Consider the following 23367-nt stretch of genomic DNA (forward strand, 5'->3'; position numbering starts at 1 on the left):
AACTCAATAAGGTTTGTGAGGCACGACCTACCTGTCACAAAACCGTGCTGACTATCGCTAATGAACTTATTCTTTTCAAGATGATTATAAATCCCGTCTCTTATAACCTTTTCCAACATTTTACCCACTACCGAAGTAAGGCTCACAGGTCTATAATTACCAGGGCTGTCTCTACTCCCCTTCTTGAACAAGGGGACAACATTTGCTATCCTCCAGTCTTCCGGCACTATTCCTGTCGACAATGACGACATAAAGATCAAGGACAAAGGCTCTGCAATCTCCTCCCTAGCTTCCCAGAGAATCCTAGGATAAATCCCATCTGGCCCAGGGGACTTATCTATTTTCACACTTTCCAAAATTGATAACACCTTCTCCTTGTGAACCTCAATCCCATCTAGCCTAGTAGCCTGAATCGCAGTATTCTCCTCGACAACATTTTCTTTCTCTACTGTAAATACTGACGCAAAATATTCATTTAATGCTTCCCCTACCTCCTCTGATTCCACACACAACTTCCCACTACTATCCTTGATTGGCCCTAATCTAACTCTAGTCATTCTTTTATTCCTGATATACCTATAGAAAGCCTTAGGGTTTTCCCTGATCCTATCCGCCAATGACTTCTCGTGTCCTCTCCTTGCTCTTCTTAGCTCTCCCTTTAGATCCTTCCTGGCTAGCTTGTAACTCTCAAGCGCCCTAACTGAGCCTTCACGTCTCATCCTAACATAAGCCTTCTTCTTCCTCTTGACAAGCGCTTCAACTTCTTTAGTAAACCACGGCTCCCTCGCTCGACAACTTCCTCCCTGCATCACAGGTACATACTTATCAAGGATACGCAGTAGCTGCTCCTTCAATAAGCTCCACATTTCGATTGTTCCCATCCCCTGCAGTTTCCTTCCCCATCCTACGCATCCTAAATCTTGCCTAATCGCATCATAATTTCCTTTCCCCCAGCTATAATTTTTGCCCTGCGGTATATACCTGTCCCTGCCCATCGCTAAGGTAAACCTAACCGAATTGTGATCACACAATTTTATGATCTATTTGTGATCTATTTTTCTTCCTTCCATTAGACAATGCATATATTGAATCAAAACTGTTGACATCGTTCCTTAATTTTCCATTGCTTAAATCTGAATGTTGAATCATAGAATGGTTAAAGCATAAAAGGAGGCCATTTGGCCCACTGAGCCCTTGCTAGCTCTCTGCAAGAGCAATCCAGCTAATACCACTGCTTCATCCTTGTAGCCCTGCAAAAAATTTTCTCTTCAAATACTTAGCTAATTCTCTTTTCAAAGATACAATTGAATCTGTCTCCACCGCACTCTCAGGCAGTGCATTCCAGATTATAACCACTTGCTCGTAAAAAAGATTTTCCTCATGCCTTCATTTGATCTTTTGCCAAGTATAACAACTCTCAAGTATTTTTATTGTATACTAAGTTCTTAGAAACAACTTGCATCTAGAATGGGGAGCATTCCACCCCATCACATACCCAACGAATCTCCAGGAACCAGAATCAAACAGGCTGCGACAAGCCCTGGGTCCACCTTGCTCCCAGTGAAAACATGTTCATTCTAATAAAACTGGATGTAAAAAAGTACACTCCCACAAGCACTTTGCAAACAGGTACAATGGCTTCATAAATTATAGATGTCAATGTACTTTCGAAATATATGTGGAAGTACTACTTTTCACATTTGAATAAAAAAATGGATTTGGCTATTACAATTGAAATCAACTCAGATCTTAGCAACTATTCAGTCTAGATCTGGACAGTCCACTATGTTTAAGAGCTTAGAAAGGTTTAACTTTAAGCTTTGTGATATTATTAGGATGACACTTTTTTTAAAAAGGGCTCCTGTCCAAGAGGATTGGGAGTGCCTACCAGACCAGTGTCACTCTGAAACATTTCGGTGCGCAAAGGCTGAGTTGCCCTCCAATATTTTGGCTTTCTCGTGTTACAACTAAGGCTGGAGGAGTGCACTGTCTTTCTCTAGTTCCACTTTCCACCTGTCATATTCTTGGTCAGGGCCCCTTTCTCTGCATTGGCCTTGTGTACCCCATTAAGTCCCATGAGTTTATCTTGCAACTTCCAGCATTCTGCACGAAGCGTTCCCACCTTGTGGCAATGGAAACATTTAGGCTTTCAGACCTCACTTTCACCCTCAGCATCTTCCTTTCTGGCCTGAGATGATCCAGGGGTGTTCTTAGCTCTGCCTTCTTGTCCCTGGCTACTTGCCCTCCTTTCACCATCCCACCTTCTTTCTTTCGCAGGTTTATAGGGGTGATGGAAAAAGGGTTTGAGCTTGTAAATAAGCTCATAATCATCAGCGATCTCAGCTGCCTGCCTGGCTGTTGAAACCTTCTGGTTCTCTACATGGGTTCTTACTAACAAAGCGAGTGGTTTTTAAAAATTCTTCCAGGAGAGTTATTTCCCCAAGGGTCTCATATGTGCCCTCTACCTTTAGTGCCTGCATCCAATTATCAAAATTAATTTGCTTTACCCTCTCAACTTCTATATAAGTCTGCCCAGGCTGTTTCTGGCAGTTCCAAAATTTCTGCCTATAAGCTTCAGGGACCAACTCAGAAGCAGCAAGAATAACCTTTTCTGCCATATCATAATTTGCAGCAGCCTCCTCAGAAAGCATGGCATAAAGCTCATGAGCTCTGCCAATCAATCTGGTTTGCATGAGCAGTGTCCAGTTTTCTTTCACTCCCCTCATCTGTTTAGCTATCTTTAAAAAAGAAATTTAAAAAAGCCTTTACATACTTTTCCTCAAACTTCGGGAGGGCTTGCACAAATTTTAACAGCTCCCCACTAGGTCATGGGTTGCAGTAAGGTCTTTCCTCAACAGGTTTTTCATCGGGTCAAGGCCACCCTTTTGTTTTATTTCTAGCTGTTTTAATTGGAATATCTTTTCTTGCTCCCTTCCTTCTTTCTCTTGCCTCCCTGCTTGCTCTGTCCTTTCTCTCCCCTGCCGCTCTGCTTGCTCCCTTTGAAATGCTCTCTCTTTTGCCCTTTCCTCCCTTTCTTCCTTTTTCCTGCCTTTTTCTCGCTCCCTTTCTCTGTCCTAAAATTCTTCATGTCTAACTGAATCTGCACCAGTGTTACCTTGTCATCTTCCAATTCTAGTCGTTCCTCTGGCTTTTTCACTTCAATCTGCAGCTATCTGGCCACTAGTCCCTGCCTAGCTTTTGGTCGAATCTCTAACATCAAATGCTCCACGACACTTGACAACTCATCAGTGGACAATGCCTTTTAAGAATCATCAGCTATTCCAGACTTCTGCAGAAACACACTTGCAACAAAAGTCGCCATTCCAGTAGGGTAAGCTTTACTCTAATGCGCAAGAAATGTGGTGTTTTCCTTCTTCCCTTTTCAATTATTATTACGCCATTGACAATTGTATTTCGTCGGCTTTGGGTTATCCTGGAACCCCCCCACCATATTATATGTTATGACTGAGACTGGAGGAGTGCACTGTCTTTCTCTAGTTCCAATTCTTCACAGTCACAACACATATGTAAATATTTTACCTAGTTACCAAAATAGCCAATTATATACTCTATTTTTAGTTTCAGAATAAAATCCACCAACCAGGTTTCTTTAATAAATTAATTGTTTTGTTTGTTAAACAATACTTATTCAATAAAGATGCAAAGCTTATGAAGACACAGGTTGAAATATGAAAGTACCCTTCTAAATTAACCAAACACATACGCACACACCGGTTAAAGAAAAAAAAAGTTTTCTCTGCATCGATTCACTTTACAAAAAGGAAAAAAAAATACTTTGGCCAAATACTTGTTAATTCTTGAAGAAAAAAGGATAAGATATGGAATGATCTGTTGTCCCTTTAGTCTGATGCCCAGATACACATTGACAGCTGTCACTGGGATCTTTCTGGAGCAGTTCTCTTCAGGCGACGTCGAGGCTTAGTCTGGCAGGCTTTTCAGGAGAAATGCAGCACCAGTTTCTTCAGTCCTCACACTGGATTCTCAGGGTTTCTCAAAGAGGTGGAAAAGGACGAGCTGGTGGCTTCTTTCTTAGCAGGCTTACCCCTAACTAACTCAAAATAATATCCAAAAAAGAAACCAACTCTTGACCACCATCAATCTTGACATGTCACTTCTTTGTAAACAACTCTCATAGTCATCAAGGCTCCTGCTGTTTACTTAGCTTAAGACATGTGACTTCCAGTAAGGGTTTATTTTTAAACAGAGTCCCAAGTCCAGCATCAATGGAATCTCTTCAGTCTTTCAAATGAATCAATTACCACAATTGTTAAACACAAGTTCTCAAAAAATATTTTAAAATGGAAGCACTTTCATAACAATTGGCACCTGACAACCACAATACAGCTTGACATACAGAATCAGGAATCTTAGCTCTCCCGACAACGAATATGGTTCTTATAGTTTTGGGATGCTAATAAATGCACAGGGACAGTTAGTCAATTCCAAGCTAATGCATATTCTTTGACAGAAGTAAATGGTAATTATACGTCAAGGAATGTTCACCTTCCATCCATGTTAAAACACTTATTAGGACTGTCATGAGTGAGCCAACCTCAGCCAAGGACATCCTCAAGGGCAATAGCATTGAACTGAACTCCCCAGGTCTTATGGAGGGATAGGGTTGAAGATAGAAAGAGCCAGGGTTCCTGCTCTAAATGCCATCTTCTGGCCCTGTCTAAAATTATGTGTGTGTGTGGCTATCACAATTTGCCTTGCCAGTGATGCCTCCTGTGCTGAAATGCCAGTTGACACTCATTGACTAGCCACACAAGGAACATTTTTTGCAGCCGTATCTGCTAACAAAGAAGTTGTTCGTCACACAGCAGAATATGCAACATAGAAAACAAAAAGTTCGTTCTTAAAAAGTTTACAAATCCAGTAGCCGGTTTAGCAGTTATAAAATCACACTAGAAAGGCTACAGAGGAGATTTACAAGGATGTTGCCAGGAATGGAGAATTTTTACTTATGCAGAAAGATATACTAGGGTTGTTTTTTTTTGGAACAGAGGAGGCTAAGGGGAGGTTTATTTTGGTGTATAAAATTATGAGGGGCCTAGATCGAGTCGATTGTGTAGTGTATTGTCCCCTACAAGACTGATTCCCGGGATGGCGGGACTGACATATGAGGAGAGATTGAGTCAGTTAGGATAATATTCGCTGGAGTTCAGAAGAGTGAGGGGGCATCTCATGGAAACCTATAAAATTCTAATTTACAAGGTGGATGCAGGAAGGATGTTCCCGAAGGTGGGGGAGTCCAGAACCAGGGATCATAGTCCAAGGATACAGGGCAAACCTTTCAGGACTGAGATGAGGAGAAATTTCTTCACTCAGAGAGTGGTGAGCCTGTGGAATTCGCTACCACAGAAAGCAGTTGAGGCCAAAACATTGTATGTTTTCAAGAAGGAGTTAGATATAGCTCTGGAGTCTAAAGGGATCAAAGTAAATGGGGCGAAAGCGGGAACAGGCTACTAAGTTGGATGATCAGCCATGATCATAATGAATTGTGGAGCAGGCTCAAAGGGCCGAATGGCCTACTCCTGCTCCTATTTTCTATGATTCTAAGTAATTGACAGGTGGTGTATCATTCATTTGAGGCCACTGTACATGCTTGGTGAAGCCACTAGAAGGAGTTTCATAATAAATAAAGTTTTAATAAAGTTTCAGTTTCCAGCAGCAATCCAGAAAGTAGTGCTGTGTACTTCTTCCAGAGATTAACAATATCAGATCGACAATTGAGATCTTACAATGGCTACAAGGCCAGAATCTGAATTTACTTGATAGCCCAGTATAATGTGCTGTGTTGTCAGTCATGAGCTCCAGGTAATGCAGATTGTCAAATATGGCCAGTGTTGGGGTTTGTGCACAGCAGACCTTGTATCTTTGTGCAGCTAATGCAGGACCGCTATTTTGTCTCATTCACCAACGCAAAGGTAGTTTGGTCTGCTTAAACCTTCGAGAAGAATTTATTGCAGGATTGTAACACCCCACGAACTGTGCATTTGTTTCTTCCCCTACCATTATTACCTTTGACGATGTCTGTGTGATTGTGCCTGCAGACCCCTATCCTGGATCCTTGATCACGCACTGATGATCAAGATGGCGACGGCGATGCCCAATCTATCCCGTTTTTACGTGCACTCTGAGCCCTCATCTGTGTTCCCGCGTTGGCAGAAATGCTGCGACAATTCGAGGGCACAATGGTGGGCTTTGGAATCACCAAGAAAAAAGGCCACATTTCTCCACTATGGAGGTGAAGACACTTATGCCTGCTCAAAAAGTGCACTGACAACTTATTTCATGCCCAAGAAGAACGTAATATTCAACAATTATTTTCTGATGAACCAAGCATGAAGCAAATGAGACAATTGATCAATATTGCACACAATTGGGACAACTGGCAATCAAATATGCCTTGGGTAACATCGAACACATCCAACTAAAAGTTGCCTCTCTCAAAAATATGCAGAAAAACACTGGAGAAAGAATAAAGCTGTCAGAGAGGTGCTGGAGTTAGCAAGATCAATATCCCTTTCAGAGTCCAGAGATGCTGAAGTTGAGGGCACAAACAGCAACTGTTACACTTCAAGCTCAATTCCTGTGACAGTGTTTACTGCTCATGTGCCAAGCAACAGCAATTTTGGAAATAGAATCATGACTTGTCCAAGTAATGCTTCCACTGTGGCGGTACATATTCACAGAAGACAGTATGCCCTGCTGCTGGCAAGCAGTGTAAAGCTTGTGGGAAACTCAACCATTTTGCTTGCATTTGCTGCTCATCAGCAAAAATCAACTGTTACGACCAATACTACCAAAAGTGTGCCACATATGCGTACCACACCAAAAGGGCGAGTGAATGTAGCCAATATAAAGATAGATGACCCTGCATATACTTGTGCTCTCTTCTGGACACAACAACAAGCCACGTTTGACAGTGACCACTGGCTGCTCGAAAGTAGATGCTCTCACAGGTACAGCAGCATCTGTCAACATCATAGGAAATAAACTGTTCAACAAACTTCAGGACCGCCCCATTCTTTGCAAACCAGGAAATACAAACATTTTCCCCTACAACAGTATCAATCCACTGAAAGTCCTTGGGACTTGTGAAACACTACTCACGTTTGAAGACACCAGAATAAATGCTGTTTTCTGTGTCATATCTGGAGAAAATGACACGCTTATCAGTTTCCACACAGCAACAGATCTGCGCACGATTGCAGTCACATACACAGTGTACCAGCAATGTTCTTGAACTGTACGCTGACCGATTCAAAGGTATCAGCAAACTAAAGGGTGCTACATGCAAGCCATATGTAGATCCCAAGGTGCGTCCAGTCACACATCAACATAGATGAATACTGTTCCATGTCAGGAAGCAGACAGAGAAGGAACTTCAGCACTTGCTTGACCTTGACATCATTGAAAACTTTCGGGATGAACCCGCCCCTTGGGTCTCACCCATACTCGTTGTCAAGAAACCCAAGAGTGAGAACAAGATCAGAATCTGAATTGCTATTCGGTCACCAAACCAAATAATACAAAGAGAAAAACATTTGGCACCGACTATTGACGATATCACACAGAAGGTGAATGGCGCCAAATGTTTTGTTAAAATTGACCTCAATGCAGGCTAGCATCAAATCGAGTTTGCAGAAGAATCAAGGTACCGTACAGTATTCTCCACTCACATCAGGCTCTTTAAATACAAAAAGCTCAACATCGGAGTCAACTCAGCAGCCGAGGTATTTCGGCGCATGATTTAGTCTGCATTGCAAGGACTTGAGGGCATTTTGAATATCAGCGATAACATTCTCACACGCAGTAGCTCTGAAAGTGAACTCAAGACATGCCTATCTGCATGTCTACCATGTCTTAGAGAATGCAACCTCATGTGAACAAAAACAAGTGCCCATTCAATGAAAGCAGTATTGAATTCTTCAGTCATGTATCCAGCGGTGAAGGAGTATCACCTGATCCATTGCAAACGTTGCAGATCCTGCAAACGTGCATGAAGTCTGGAACTGCTGGGGCTCATCACCTACTGTCATCGTTTCATTCCTGACCTCGTTATGCTATCTGCCCCACTACGTGATCTGACAAAAGAGACCACCAAGTGGGAGTGGACTAAATCACACAAACAAGCTGTACACCAGATTAGCAAGTTGCACAAATGCCTACTTTGAACAGTTGACTTCAGTACAGTTCTCGTACAGACAGGCAAAGCAGATCACCCATCAATCGTCTCAATGTCAAGCACATCACGGATGCCTGCAGAGAGAAGCACTCTCAATCACATGGAGCATCCTACACTTGCATCTATACTTGTATTAAAGCCAATTTGAAGTGATATAACCACGAGTGAGCCTGTTCAACAATCCGCATAGCAAGCCACCAATTCAAAGAGAGGATAAAAGCAAAATACTGCGGATGCTGGAAATCTGAAATAAACACAGTAAGTGCTGAGTGTTTCCAGCACTTAGTTTTATTTACTCAAATACAGCATTGGACACTCAAACTACAAGAGTACTAGTTCCGTTTTAAGTACCAGCCAGGCAAGCAAAACTCAGTGGACTACCTTTTGCTCCATCTTTTGCCGACAATCAGTCCTACTAGTCGTCAAGAACAGACTGAACAACATCTCAACTATGTGAAAGTAAATGCCATGCCAATGAGATCGATTTCAAACATATCTAGCAATGCAAAACTGGGCATCCATGAGGCACTGTGGGCCATCAGCAGCCGAAGAATTGTACTCCACCACAAACTGTAACCTCATGGCCTGGCATATCCCCCACTCCACCATTACCATCAAGCCAGGAGACCAACCCTGGTTCAATGAAGAGTGCAGGAGGGCATGCCAGGAGCAGCACCAGGCATACCTCAAAATGAGGTGTCAATGGTGAAGCTACAACCCAGGACTACTTGCATGCCAAACTGCGTAAGCAGCATGCGATAGACAGTGCTAAGCGATCCCATAATCAACGGATCAGATCTAAGCTCTGCAATCCTGCCACATCCAGCCGTGAATGGTGGTGGACAATTAAACAACGAACTGGAGGAGGTGGCTCCACAAATATCCCCATCCTCAATGATCGGGCAACCTAGAAAATCAGTGCGAAAGATAAGGCTGAAGAATTTGCAACAATCTTCAGCCAGAAGTGCCAAGTTGATGATCCATCTCTGCGTCCTCCTGAAGTCCCCAGCATCACAGATGCCAGACTTCAGCCAATTCGATTCACTCCGCGTGATATCAAGCAACGACTGCAGGCACTGGACACAGGACACATAGCAAAGGCTATGGGTCCTGACAACATTCCGACAATAGTACTGAAGACCTGTGCTCCAGAACTTGCCGCAGCCCGAGCCAAGCTGTTCCAGTACAGCTACAACACTGGCATCTACCCGGCAATGTGGAAAATTGCCCAGGTACATCCTGTGCACAAAAAGCAGGACAAGTCCAAACCGGTCAATTACTGCCCCATCAGTAACGTGATGGAAGGTGTCATCGACAGTGCTATCAAGTGGCACTTGCTTAGCAATAACCTGCTCACTGACGCTCAGTTGGGTTCTGCCAGGGCCACTCAGCTCCTGACCTCATTACAGCCTTGGTTCAAAAATGGACAAAAGAGCTGAACTCCAGAGGTGAGGTGAGAGTGACTGCCCTGGACATCAAGTCAGCATTTGACAGAGTATAGAATCAAGGAGCACCAGCAAAACTGGAGTCAATGGAAATCAGGGGTAAAACTCTCCGCTGGTTGGAGTCGTACCTAGTGCAAAGGAAGATGTTTGTAGTTGTTGCAGGTCAATCATCTGAGCTCCAGGACGTCACTGCAGGAGTTCCTCAGGAACTCTTAGGCCCAACAACCTTAAGCTGCTTCAACAATGACCTTCCTTCAATCATAACGTCAGAAGTGGGGATGTTCGCTGATAATTGTACAATGTTTAGCATCATTTGCAACTCTTCAGATACTGAAGCAGTCCGTGTAGAAATGCAGCAAGACCTGGACAATATCCAACATCCAAACCGAACCTGACGCAGGCCAGAGTCCTTTAATTTTTTTTAAATGCCCGACCCAACCCAAACCCGACACATGTAGTTGGGTTTGGTCACGTAGCCAGGCTTTACCGCAGATTGCGGAGTCCAGACTGCACGTTTCCCGCCTTGACGTCCTGAATGTTAATTTGAAGATTATTTCCCGGAGCAAGGCAGCACTGTCCATGACCGGCCCGAACCAAACAGAGTCTGAATGCTGAATCCTTCAGTTCCTCTCACTCAATAAACCCTGTGTTCCAGCATTTCTAGTATGATATTTGTGTCCTCCTTTGTAAAGACAGAACCAAAGTATGCATTTAGTAGGTCAGCCATTTCTTTGTTCCCCACAATAAATTCCCCTGTTTCTGACTGTAAGGGACCTACATTTGTCTTCACTAATCTTTTTCTCTTCACATAGAAACTTTTACAGTCAGTTCTTATGTTCCCCGCAAGCTTGCTCTCGTAATCTATTTTCCCCTTCTTAATCAATCCCTTGGTCCTCCTTTGCTGAATTCTAAACCGCTCTCAATCCTCAAGTCTGTTGTTTTTCCTGGCAAATTTGTATGCCTCTTCCTTGGATCTAATGCTATCTCTAATTTCCCTTGTAAGCCATGGCTTGGCTCCCTTTGCCGTTTTAATTTTGCACAGACAGGAACAAACAATTGTTGCAGTTCATCCATGCACTCTTTGGATGTTTGTCATTGCCTTTCCACCGTCGTCCCTTTAAGTAACGTTTCCCAATCCATCATAGCCAACATTTAGAGGGGATTTGAGGAAAAACGTTCTCACCCAGAGGGTGGTTGGAATCTGGAACACACTGCCTGAAGGGGTGGTAGAGGCAGGAACCCACACAACAATGAAGTAGTATTTAGATGAGCACTTGAAACGCCATAGCATACAAGGCAAGGGCCAAGTGCTGGAAATAGGGATTAGAATAGTTAAGTGCTTGATGGCCGGCACAGATACGGTGGGCTGAAGGGCCTGTTTCTGTGCTGTATAACTCTGACTCTATGACATCCATTTTTATGACCATTACAAAAGATCACTGATGTTGAAAGTGTTTTGTTTTAAAAAAGAAAAAACTTAGAAATCTGTGTGTTTAAAAAAAACTGAGAAAAGGATTTTTCTGCTCAGTGGACATGAACCAGCAAATAGTTGGAATTCTTGCAATGTTTTGAAAGAAAGTTGTTGACGGTTGAACTTTATGGGTGCTTTGAAAGGAAGTTGAACTTGTAGAAGGACAGGAAAGCCAGCAATTTCAAGGAAACCACAGTTGTTTGACCTTTCTTCAGAGCAGCTTTTGAGTGACAGGGATATGTGATCATGTTCAGGAAGGTTCTTTTTTTCGCCTTGGACCCTTAAAAAAGCCTGTGAATTGGACAAAAGGCATGCATTTGAAAGCTTTGCTTTGACCTGCCTGGAGAAAGAGAAAAAAGACTCAGAAAAGTGTTAACTCTCTCTGTAAAGGAGACTTGCATCTCTTGAAAAGGAATGTTGTAGATGAAAAGTGGCAGATTTCTGTTGCCTCCAGTCTCTGAAGAATTCTTGCATCCAGTGAGATGCCTGCTGCCTCCTGTGTTCCAAGAAATCTTGAAATCTGAAGAATTCTTCTACTGCTAGACTGCTGCTTCAAAACCCAAGCAGACCTGTTGCTACACCCCTGATAGGAGACCTATGTGACGCCTACTGCAATTAAATTGCCATGAACGTTTACCCATCACAGACTGTTCATCAACCTCGCCTGGAGAGACTTCAAGTGGCATCTGACTATTTGACTCTGACACTTCACCATACCGAAAACATTCTATCAGAACGTGATAAACTCAAATATTTTTATTATTCCTTCTATTCCTAAGCAACAGCAGTAAACCAAAAATCCTTTTCCCCGGTTAACTGTTTTTTTTAAATGTATGTGTGTGTGCATGAGGGTTAAGGGAATAAGGGTTTTTTCATATGTAGATTTATCTCATTAGCAGTTAAAACCTATTATTTCTTTTCTAATAAATAGTTAATGTTCTTGTTTAAAGAAACCTGGTTTGGTGTGCTTTATTCTGGGGGGAAAATACAATGTTTAATTTAGCTTTTCTTCAGTAGGTGGGAAACTTTATTTGATATGCTATGACCTGTGAGGTAGAGGGACTGAATTAACAGTGCATTACTCCTGCCTTGTCGTAACACTGATAACTGCTAAATGCGGTTCACAAATCATCACACGAAACGCGTCATGCTTCAAAGTGTGGCAAACACCATCCGCAAGCATTGCATCCGATCCAGACATTGACACTTCAGATGAAGCACGAGTTAAATGAGACAATACTTGATGTCACACATCGATATCCAACTCATGAGTGGAAATATTCGCCATATTTCAGCGATTATGATACAAAGTGAAGTAGCGGACAAACATAACAAGGTAAGCAAACCACCGAAAATCTCATTTACCAAGAAGGGGAGGAATGTAGTAGATTGTTCATTTAAGGCCATCATACATGCTTGGTGTAGCATGCACAATGTGCTACTCGAAGGAGTCGATAATAATGTTTCAGTTTACAGCAGCAATTCAGAAGGTAGTGCCATGTGCTTCTTCCAGAGATTTACAATATGAGATCTACAATGTGAGGTCTTACAGATGGGAGGGACCTATCCCCCTTAGCAGAGAGGTCAATAATTAGGGAGCATCGATTTAAAATAACTGACAACAGGATTGGAGGGGATTTGTGGAGCAATCTTTTCACCCACAGCGGGGTCCGGAACTCACATCTTGAAAGGGTGGTAGAGGCAGAAACCCTGATTGTTTAAAAAATACTTGGATACGCACTTGAAGTGCCATGAACTACAGGGCTACGGACCAAGAGCTGGAAAGTGGGATTCGGTTGCATAGCTCTTTTTTGGCTGGCATGAATACAATAAGCTGAATGACCTCCTTCTGCACTGTAAAATTTCTACATTTCTAAAACCAGAAATCTGTACAGAGCATGCTCAAAGTTTAAACATGTTATTTTTAAAGAAAGTTAACACTGTTTGCGCTTTGTTTCACAACATTACTTCATTTTCCTTCAAAATACCAACAGCATAGTTCTCGCAACAAGCCTTCAATGCTGAGCTCTGCATTGAGAAGAATAAAACCTTAGTTTAGAGAAACCCTTAGATTTGGTAAAGTTAGCATACTTAGTTTCATGAATCTTCTGTGTCACACTGATTTTATAAACGGTCCTGCAGTCTAACAACTGCACATTGCTTTCAAAAGGATAATTCTACATGTTCAATTGTTGAAAATTATTACAAAGACTATCGTGTGAGGAAAAAGAAATGGAGTCAAGAGAATCAATAGCATAATTCATCTCTTAGTTCCAGACACCTACACATACATATAAATATTTTTATTTTCTCTCTTTTAGACTAGGTGCTGCTGCCTGGGAGAGGGAAGGCAATTGGTTCACAAACCAGTCAATTGAGCTAATATGTTGATAAGATCATTACAGTGCTCTCTCCACCACTGGGAAAAGCCCAGCCTCTGATCCACAACTTCCTGAGTTGTACCTCTAATTTCACCAAAGGTCATAAAACTTGGCACAGCTCAAAACACAATATCAGTGAATCAACAGAGAACAGACGAATCTGCCCTTCCAGTTGAACTGCTTAGGAACTACAAGTGCAGGATGAATATGACTTGAGCAAGCCATAATTTTAAACTTGCTTTAACAAAATCAGTCGCAACTAAGTAATGAACAGATATAGCAGCTCAAAACTGGGCAACCATGAAGCACTATAGGCCAGGTGCTGTGGACCATCAGCAGCAGCAGAATTGTATTCAACCACAATCTGTAACCTCACAGCCCAGCATATCCCTCAATCTACCATTACCATCAAGCCAGAGAATCAACCATGGTTCAATAAAGGAATGCAGGAGAGTATGCCAGCAGCAACACCAGGCATACCTAAAAATGAGGTGCCGAGTGAAGCTACAACAGAGGACACCATGCGTGCTAAACAGTGGAAACAGCAAAGCGATCCCACAACCTAGAGATCAGATCAAAGCTCTGCAGTCCTGCTATGTCCAGTTGTGTATAGTGGTGGGCAATTCAACAACTAACCAGAGGAGGAGGCTCCAGAAATATCTCCATCCTCAATGATGGGGGAGCCCAACACGTCAGTGCAAAAGACACGGCTGAAACATTTTCAACCAGAAGTGCTGAGTGGATGATCCATCTAGGCCTCCTCCTGAGTGCCCCAGAATCACAGATGCCAGTCTTCAGCCAGTTCAATTCCCTCCATGTTTCCGCCTCATCAAGAAATGGCTTAAGGCACTGGATACTGCAAAGGCCATGGTCCCTGACAAAATCCAGCCTGTAGTGCTGAAGACTTATGGTCCAGAACTAGTCGTACCCCCAGCCCAGCTGTTCTAGTACAGCTATAACACTGGCATCTACCCAGCAATGTGAACAATTGTCCAGGTATGTCTGTCCACAAAAAGCAGGACAAATCCAATCCAACCAATTACCGCCCCATCAGTCTACTCTCCAATCATCAGCAAAGTGATGGAAGATGTCATCAACAGTGCTATCAAGCAACACTTACTCAACAATAACCTGCTCACCAATGCTCAGTTTGGGTTCCACCCGGGCCACTCAGCTCCAAATTTCATTACAGCTTTGGTCCAAACATGGATAACAGAGCTGAATGCCAGAGATGAGAGTAATTGCCCTTGACATCAAGGCAGCATTTGACAGTGTGTGGCATCAAGGAGCCCTGGCAAAATTGAAGTCACTCGGAATCAGGCAGGGAAATTCTCCATTGGTTGGAGTCATAGCTAGACAAAGGAAGATGGTTGTGGTTGCTGGAGTCCAATCATCTCAGTCCCAGGACATCGCTGCAGGAGTCCCCACCTCCTGACTCCCCATAGCCTGTCCACCATCTACAAGACAATTGTCTGCATGAGTGCAGCTCCAACAAAACTCAAGAAGGTGGACAGCATCCAGGACAAAGCAGCCCGCTTGATTGGCACCCCATCTACAACCTTAAACATTCAGTCCTTCCACCACTGACACACAGTGGCAGCATTGTGTGCCATTTACAAGATGCACTGAAGCAATTTGCCAAACCTCCTTCGACAGCACCTTCGAAACCTAAAACCTTAGAAGGACAAGGGCAGCAGTCACATGGGAACACCACCACCTGCAGGTTCCCCTCCAAGCCACACAACAACCTGACTTGCAACTATATTGTCATTCCTTCAGTGTCACTGGGTCAAAAACCTGGAACTCCCTTCTTAATAGCACTGTGGGTGACCTACACCACATGGACCGCAGAGGCTCAAGAAGGCGGCACCATCTCAAGGGCAATTAGGGACGGCTAATAAATGCTGACCTTGCCAGCAATGGCTACATCCCATGAGGAAATTTTAAAAAAACTTGTGCACATGCATCCAATTTGCAAAATTTTATATTCAAGGTTGAACTAATTTGAAAACAGCAAATGGGACACAGGAAACTTCACCCCAATTCTGAAACTGTGAATGAATTAAAAAAGACATGAGTTGATTGGGAAAGCTTCTGTTGTTTTTAGGAGGATCAGCTTCATTCAACACAGTGGCCTTTTACTATTTTTTTTGCAAATTCATGGACCTTCAAATAGTGAAAGTAAAAATAAGAGCTAAATCTACCATTTTCTTCAACCACTTTCCTCCTGTTCTGAAGGTGTGGCGTGTTTGCTGAGATACAGCTAATAATGCTGTAGGGATAACCAAATACTGATGTATGCTCTACTTAAAAGTGCCAGAATGTTTCACAAAACCAAAGCAGATATTTCTCCTCTAAATGTTCCTCATCAGTTGTGACATGTTCCCACCACCAACTTGCTGATTACGTTTTGCAGATTGGCACTTCAGTTATAGTACTATCAGAGAGGCCATCTTTCAGAATAGACATTAAGCTGTGGTCCCATCTGCCTGTTCGGGTGGATGCACTGCAAAAAATTCAAAAGGCATTTTTTGATAAGTTGTAGGAAGCTACAAGTGCCTGCACTGCACCATGCTCAACCAAAATCAACAGACCAGAGAAGGAATTTGGTGAAGTAAACTGCAACCAGGTGATGAGTCGGAGACAAAAACAGAAAATGCTGGAAATACTCAGCAGATGTGGAGAGAAAAAGAGAGTTCATATTTCAGGTGTGATCTTTCGTCAGCAGGTCAAAGACCTGAAACATGAACTCTGCATTCCTCTCCACAGATGCTGCCTGACCTGCTGAGTATTTCCAGCATTTTTTGTTTTTTGTTTCAGATTTCCAGCATCCACAATGTTTTGCATTTTTTGTAGGAGAGATTGGTTGTACCTAAAAAGGACTCAGACCAATCAAGCGAGTGGCCTAATGAACTGATTACCTTACATTAATTTGCATTGAAAGCAATGAACTTCTTTTGTGCAAACAGGTGTCTGACATTCGCAAGACCTATTGTAGTATTTTACAGCCTCCAAAGGAATTCATAAATTTGCTGTAATAAAACCAAGAAATGCTGGAAATACTCAGCAGGTCTGGCAGCATCTGTGGAGAGAGAAGCAGAGATAACATTTCAGGTCAGTGACCCTTCTTCATAAATTTGCTGGTAAGCTCCGCTGCTTACCATGCACTTTCTCATAAGCTGCATAAAATGCAGAACAACTCACCATAAAAACTAAGGGTGCATTGCCATCTTCCTCCTGACCACAGCTGGAACACACAACATACCTCCTTAAATGGCAGTGCTACTGCCTGCAGGTATGGAACTTCTGCAGCTTTTGTGTGCCACTTCCTCATTTAATCATCGTACAGACCAAACTCTGGATACATGAGCACTCTTTCTCATATCTGCTTCCAGGTAACACCATCCAGTAGTTGTTATCCCAAGTCTCAAGAGTCTCATCAGCTACAGAATAGCTATTCATATTCTGCATCAAGAAAGAATCTTCACAAACATCTTATGACACAACAGCCTTCTTGATATTCTAGACATTTAAGTCCAAAGTCATGTACCAGGCTTCCACATCATTAGCTACTTAATCAAGGTTCTGTTAAGGAGCTTTAGCAAAGAGACTGACCCACCCCACCCCCGCCTCCAAGGATATTCAACAACAGTTGCGTATAAAGCAAAGTCCAGCTTGATTGCAATCGTTAACAAATTCTTCTAGTACCTAAATGAAGGAATCATTGGTTGAGACAGATGCTAATTTCTTACAGCCAATGGACAGAAGCAGGAAAGTTTTAAATGAACTCAAGTTTATGGAGGGCGAAAGGAAGTGCATGAGAACAGTCACGTCTAGAGGTAACAAAAGCAGGAATGACGGTTTTGGCAACAGATGAGCTGAGGCAGGAACAATGTTAAGAAGGTAGAGATATGCAGTCTTAAGAGAATTGAAAAATCAAGAAGTTATGCTCAACTTGTATAAACATTGGTTCGACCACACTTGGAGTACTGTGTACAGTTATGGTTTGGATATTATAAAAAGGAAATCAATGCACAGGAAAGTGTACAAAAAAAATTTACAAGGACGATACCAGAAATCCAAAGTTATACCTATCAGGAAAGGATGAACAGGTTGGGTCCCTTTTCCTCTGAAAGGGGAAGGCTGAGGGGTGGCCTATTGGAGATCTTTAAAAATATGAAAGGAACAGGGTAGAATGCAGAGAGAGTGTTTCCAATTGTGGGGAAGACCAAAACTAGAGACTATCAATATAGGAAGAGTCACCAAGAAAATGGGGAATTCAGAAAAAACATCTTTACCCAAAGAGTAATGAGAATGTAGAACTTACTACCACAAGGAGTGGTTGAGATGTATAGTTCGATGCATTTGAGGGAAAGATAGATAAACTTGTGAGGGAGAAGGGAACAGCAAGTTATGCTGATAGACATAAATAAGGAAGGATAGGAGGAGACTCAAGTGGAACAAATGCAGGCACAGACTGGTTGGGTCAAATGGCATGCTTCTATACTGTATATTCCAAGTAATTCTATGCGGTCAGAAAATCTGTACTTTCTGGCAGTGTTTGCATGAGGACACTTAGTCAGAATTTAACGTACAGAAACGTAAAACCATTACAATCAAATACCATCCTATATGTTTTCAAGGGAGATTCCATTCTGTATCTCTGTCACCTATTTGTTGCAGCGTTTGAAATTTTGCAAATCCTAGCTGGATGCAGTTGGGGAATACACATTTTGTGTCCCCATCCCCTGCGTCTCTAGTAGCAAGTTCCATTACACCAAGAGCATGAATGGTAACAAGAGACTTAGACTGTAATCCCACATAGAGTGTTACTAGAATGGAACAGCCTTGGTGTACCGAGAACTGTTCCAGTGAAAAACTACGCACGTGCTATTGTTGTGGCAACAATTTGTATTTATATTGCGCCTTTAATGTAACAAAATGTCCCAAGGCACTTCACAGGAGTATTTTAAAACAAAATTTGACACCAAGCCACATAACGAGATACTAGGGCAGATGACCAAAAGCATGGTGAAAGAGGTAGGTTTTAAGGAGTGTCTTAAAAGGAGGAGAGAGAGGCGGAGAGGTTCAGGAAGGAAATTCCAGAGCTTAAGACCCAGGCAGCTGAAGGCATAGACTTCCCCAAAATTGGGGAAACTAAAGTCAGAATCAGAATCTGAGGTCGTTAAAGTACGAAGTTTCTCATAAAAATATTGTACATTTTTCTCCATATTGAACAAAAAAGTCACAGTAAAAAAGGTGAAATACAATTTCATCACAAACATACTGCTTATGGAACCAGCAGATCAAGGCAAGTAACTCGGTGCTGTGATTCTTCAGAATTCCAATATCCTGAGCAGCAAAGATTATTTTCTGCAAGATCCTGTACTCGTGCTGGGCTAGTACTAAAGTGCACGAAGCTGTGATTATTTTGGCTTGTACACTGCCATTAACCTCAGCTCTTGCTGCTTGTACAAAGACATCTTTGAGGCTTCAGCACAGCTGTTTAACTGGAAAGATGATTTTTGGTTTGCCTGATGAAGTGGGTCATTTTCACATCAAAGAAAAGCTACTAACCTCACAAACTACTCTGCAGACAAAGAGTTTAACTCCACCCTCTCTCAACAACAGGTTTGATGGTGAACTACAGACAACTTACATCAGATTTAAAAGGGCAATTGGAGTCTACTATTGATAGTTAAAGGCAATGCATTGCACGACAAATGTAAATTATCTAAGAACTTGAATTAAGCAATGTCAAAACCCAGTAAGACACAGTTAGTTGCAAAATATTTGAATTAAGCAACTTGAAATAAAGAATGGACCGTAATGACATTTTAATTGGGCACTTCATGTCATCCTCACACCATGTGAGGATGAACAAAATGAATAAAATGAGGATGAATAAATCCAGCCTGCTTGATTGGCACCCCATCCACCACCTTCAACATTCACTCCCTTCACCACCGACACACAGTGGCAGCAGTGTGTACCATCTACAAGATGCACTGCAGCAACTTGCCAAGGCTCCTTTAACAACACCTTCCAAACCTGTGACCACTACCGCCTAGAAGGACAAGGACAGCAGATGTATGGAAAACCACCACCTGCAAGATCCCCTCCAAGCCACACACCACCCTGACTTGGAACTATATCGTTCTTCCTTCATTGTCACCGGGTCAAAATCCTCGAACTCCCTCACTAACAGGACCGTGGGTGTACCTTACACCCCAAGGAGTGCAGCGGTTCAAGAAGGCAGTTCACCACTGCCTTCTTAAGGGCAATTAAGGATGGGCAATAAATGTTGGCCGAGCCAGTGATGCCCATATCCCATGAACGAATTTTAAAAAAGGCAAATTTGCATCCATTTTGAAGAACTGGTCAAAGTTTTCATCTTAAGTAATGACTGTCCACTGTTTTGGGATCTTTTATTAGAAAAAGCATCCACACAAAACAGTGCTGCAGTGTTGAAATCTTTGTAAGGGAGATGTTAGGAGAATCCGTGTATTATCAAACAATAGCAAATTCCAGGATGATGTCGGTAAATACAGTAAAACTCAAAAAATTGAAGATTTTAAAAGCTGTGATCCTGCAGTCCACTTTCGGGCATTTCACCTCCTTCTGGATCCTTTTTAAACTGAGTCGGCAGCATGCTCACTGTGACATTTCACAACAGAACTGGTTTAATTGATAATGGGGGAAATCCATTTATTTTTCAGCCAATTTATTCATTACCTGTACCAATGTTCCTCACGTTCTAAACACACAGCTCTCCGAAAAAATGACAGAGCTGACAAGGTGTACACAGAGGAGTGCAAGCTGTAGAAATTGCCTTCATAAAAGTATTTTGCTGCCTGTTTGGAAGCAGGAAGAGCTTTTTGCTTGGAGTATTAATTGGCATATCTCATTAAATCTGTCCCTGCATTAACCTACTGCCCTCGGAAACCTAACCCAGTTCACGGCACACCTTGTACAAACACACACCCACACGACTAAACAACATCCATTGCAAACTCACAATGCCAATACAGTAATTGAAAGCCTTTGGATTTATGCAATAAATAAGACCCAGTGTAAGTCAGTAACTATTTTGATAAACTGTGAGACATTGGAGTTGACAGGTGGAACTTTCTGCACACAGCATTCTCTGATGAGAGAAGTGGTGTTCAGACTGTCTTGGTGAAAGCTGCTTCCTTCGAACAAGAATCCAATAGGAAACCACCCAAGTTATGTTCAGCTGAGGGACAACGAGAAACCAGTTTCAGGAAGGATGTGGTATAATATTAAAGGCAATAAATTGAGACACTTCCTGTTGCCTTTTGATTTTCCTCTGACATTCCCAATCAATGAAGACACAAAGTTCAAAGCTCTTCAAAACCTGGGAGTTTGCAACAGTCCAGCACAAAATAAAATGAAATTGCATTTTAAAGCACAGCTTCTCTGGAAGCTTCACTCCCTTTTCCCAACAGCTTAGTGAACAAAAACAAAACCCGGTGCAGTACTGAACCATTCACAAGACAAAAGGCCCCAGATAAAAACTCTGGTCCTTGTTGCATTCACTGGTTTGAGAAGATGGGTCACAGGTAAAGAATTCCAATAGCTATCAGTGTTCCTGGTGAAAGAGCAGGAAAAATATAAAAACCTGCCAAAAGTTCCTGATTCATTGTGGAATAAACAGATACTACATGAGGCTCAAGTGAGGATTACTAAAGTCAGCCATCGTGCTGCTTTGGGTTACAAAGTGTCACATTACTCATGAAGTTTACAGCCTGAGAATGGCCACTTGGGTTGGATAATGGAGAATAGACCACATCTGTTTAACTGTATGTAGTATGAGTCACAAACATCAGGAAGGAGGAATATAATAACGATAAAAGTAAGTGAAGATACTTCTTTATCACAATTACTCTTTATTCAGGGGACAGTGCAAATGACGTCATCTGATGCAATGTACCATGTCAATAACCCTTGCTCATTCAACATTTTCCTATCTTTAATACAGCTTCCACTTCCAGACAGAAGTGTATGTGATTTCTGATGTATGGTATACTCTTTAAAAAATTATAATTGGTAGAACTGCTATGTGGGTCCCTTCTTGTAAACATTTCAAATACCCCACCTCACTCTTTACTGCGCCATAGATACAAATGTACAGTTCATAGCTTTCAAAGTTTGACCTTCCTGTAGCCTGCTCCTTAATCAGATTTCAGTAAAAGAAAAGGCAGGGTACTTAAAGGAGCTGCGTGCACAGGATAACCAGTTAACTTGTAATGTGGAGTCATCTATTATATCCTGAGAGACTGCTGACCCCTCATTCCTTCAAATAAACAAACTTTGAAAATTCTGTACGACAGGCAAACATTACTGGAATTGTTTTCTCTCATTTTTGGCTTGACAGGCTACAGAGAGTCCTGTACATTTTACTGAAAATGACCACTATGCATTTTGAAACTCCAGACAGACAGAAGGAATTTAACGCAAAGCCAAATAGCAAATGTTATCACAGATAACAGATGGGCGGCGCAGTGGTTAGCACCGCAGCCTCACAGCTCCAGCGACCCGGGTTCAATTCTGGGTACTGCCTGTGTGGAGTTTGTAAGTTCTCCCTGTGTCTGCGTGGGTTTTCACCGGGTGCTCCGGTTTCCTCCCACCTCCAAAGACTTGCAGGGATAGGTAAATTGGCCATTGTAAATTGCCCCTAGTGTAGGTAGGTGGTAGGGAATATGGGATTACTGTAGGGTTAGTATAAATGGGTGGTTGTTGGTCAGCACAGACTCGGTGGGCTGAAGGGCCTGTTTCAGTGCTGTATCTCTAATAATTCTAATAATAATAAAAAATAACAGAAAATTTACAATGCAGGAGGCCATTCAGTCCATTGTGCTCGTGCAAGTCAACAAAGAGCTACCCAGCCTAATCCCACCTTGCTGCACGAGGTCACAGCTCTTCAAGTAGACATCCAAATACTTGTTAATTGTGTAGAGAGTTTCTGCCTCTACCACTTTTTCAGGCAGACTTCCAGGCCCTAACCACCTCTCGGTGGAAAAATGTTTCCTCATCTCTCCTTTAATTCCTCTGCAACTACTTTAAATCAATGCCCCCTGTTTTTTGAACCCTCTGCTAAAGTAAATAGGTTGTTCCTATTTACTACATCTAGGCCCCTCATAATTTTATGCACCTCAATTAAAGTCACCCTCAGCCTAATCTGTTCCACGCAAAGCAACCCAGCCTATCCAAAGTTTCCTCATAGCTCAAATTTTCCAGTCCTGGCAACATCCTTGTAAATCTCCTCTGCACTGTCTCCAATGCAATTACATCTTTCCTGTAATGTGGTGACCAGAATTGTACGCAGTACTCAAACTGTGGTCTAACTTGTGGTGTATACAGTTCTAGCATAACTTAGGAATATAGGACTTAGGAGCAGGAGTAGGCCATTTAGGCCTTCAAGCCTGCTCCGCCATTCGATAAGATCATGGCTGATCTGGTTGTGGTCTCAACTCCACTTTCCTGTCTGCGCCCCTCCCCCCACCCCCCAATAACCCTTGACTCCCTTGTCTATCAAAAATCTATCTAACTCAACCTTGAATAAATTCAATGACCCGGCCTCCATTGTTTTCTGGGGAAGAGAATTCTGCAGACAAATGACCCTTTGAGAAAAAAAAATGTCTCTTCATCCCAGTCTTAAACTGTGTCCCCTAGTTCTAGTCTCCCCCACAAGAGCAAACATCCTCCCAGTATCCACTCTATCAAGTCCCCTCAGGATCTTATATATTCCAATGAGATCACCTCTCATTCTTCCAAACTCCAAAGGGTACAGTCCCAACCTGTTCATCCTTTTTTCCTAAGATAAGCCCTTCA

General features: G+C 42.4%; 1 protein-coding gene across 2 annotated transcripts in view; it reads right to left on the reverse strand.

Annotated features, from left to right (window-relative positions):
- The window catches only part of LOC137357182 (disintegrin and metalloproteinase domain-containing protein 9-like), a 131257-nt gene that overhangs the window by 89532 nt on the left and 18358 nt on the right, over positions 1–23367 (reverse strand). Inside the window, exon 1 of one of the 2 annotated variants that reach the window (XM_068023310.1) lies at positions 16717–16870. The exons of the other annotated variant lie outside the window; for it this stretch is intronic. Coding sequence (XP_067879411.1) covers positions 16717–16846 — 130 coding nt within the window. The 5' untranslated portion in view covers positions 16847–16870. Of the gene's footprint in view, positions 1–16716; positions 16871–23367 lie in introns of those variants that run through there. 2 annotated transcript variants of the gene reach the window in all.

Source organism: Heterodontus francisci, chromosome 47 (assembly GCF_036365525.1).
Source record: "Heterodontus francisci isolate sHetFra1 chromosome 47, sHetFra1.hap1, whole genome shotgun sequence".
Taxonomy (NCBI): Eukaryota; Metazoa; Chordata; class Chondrichthyes; order Heterodontiformes; family Heterodontidae; genus Heterodontus; species Heterodontus francisci.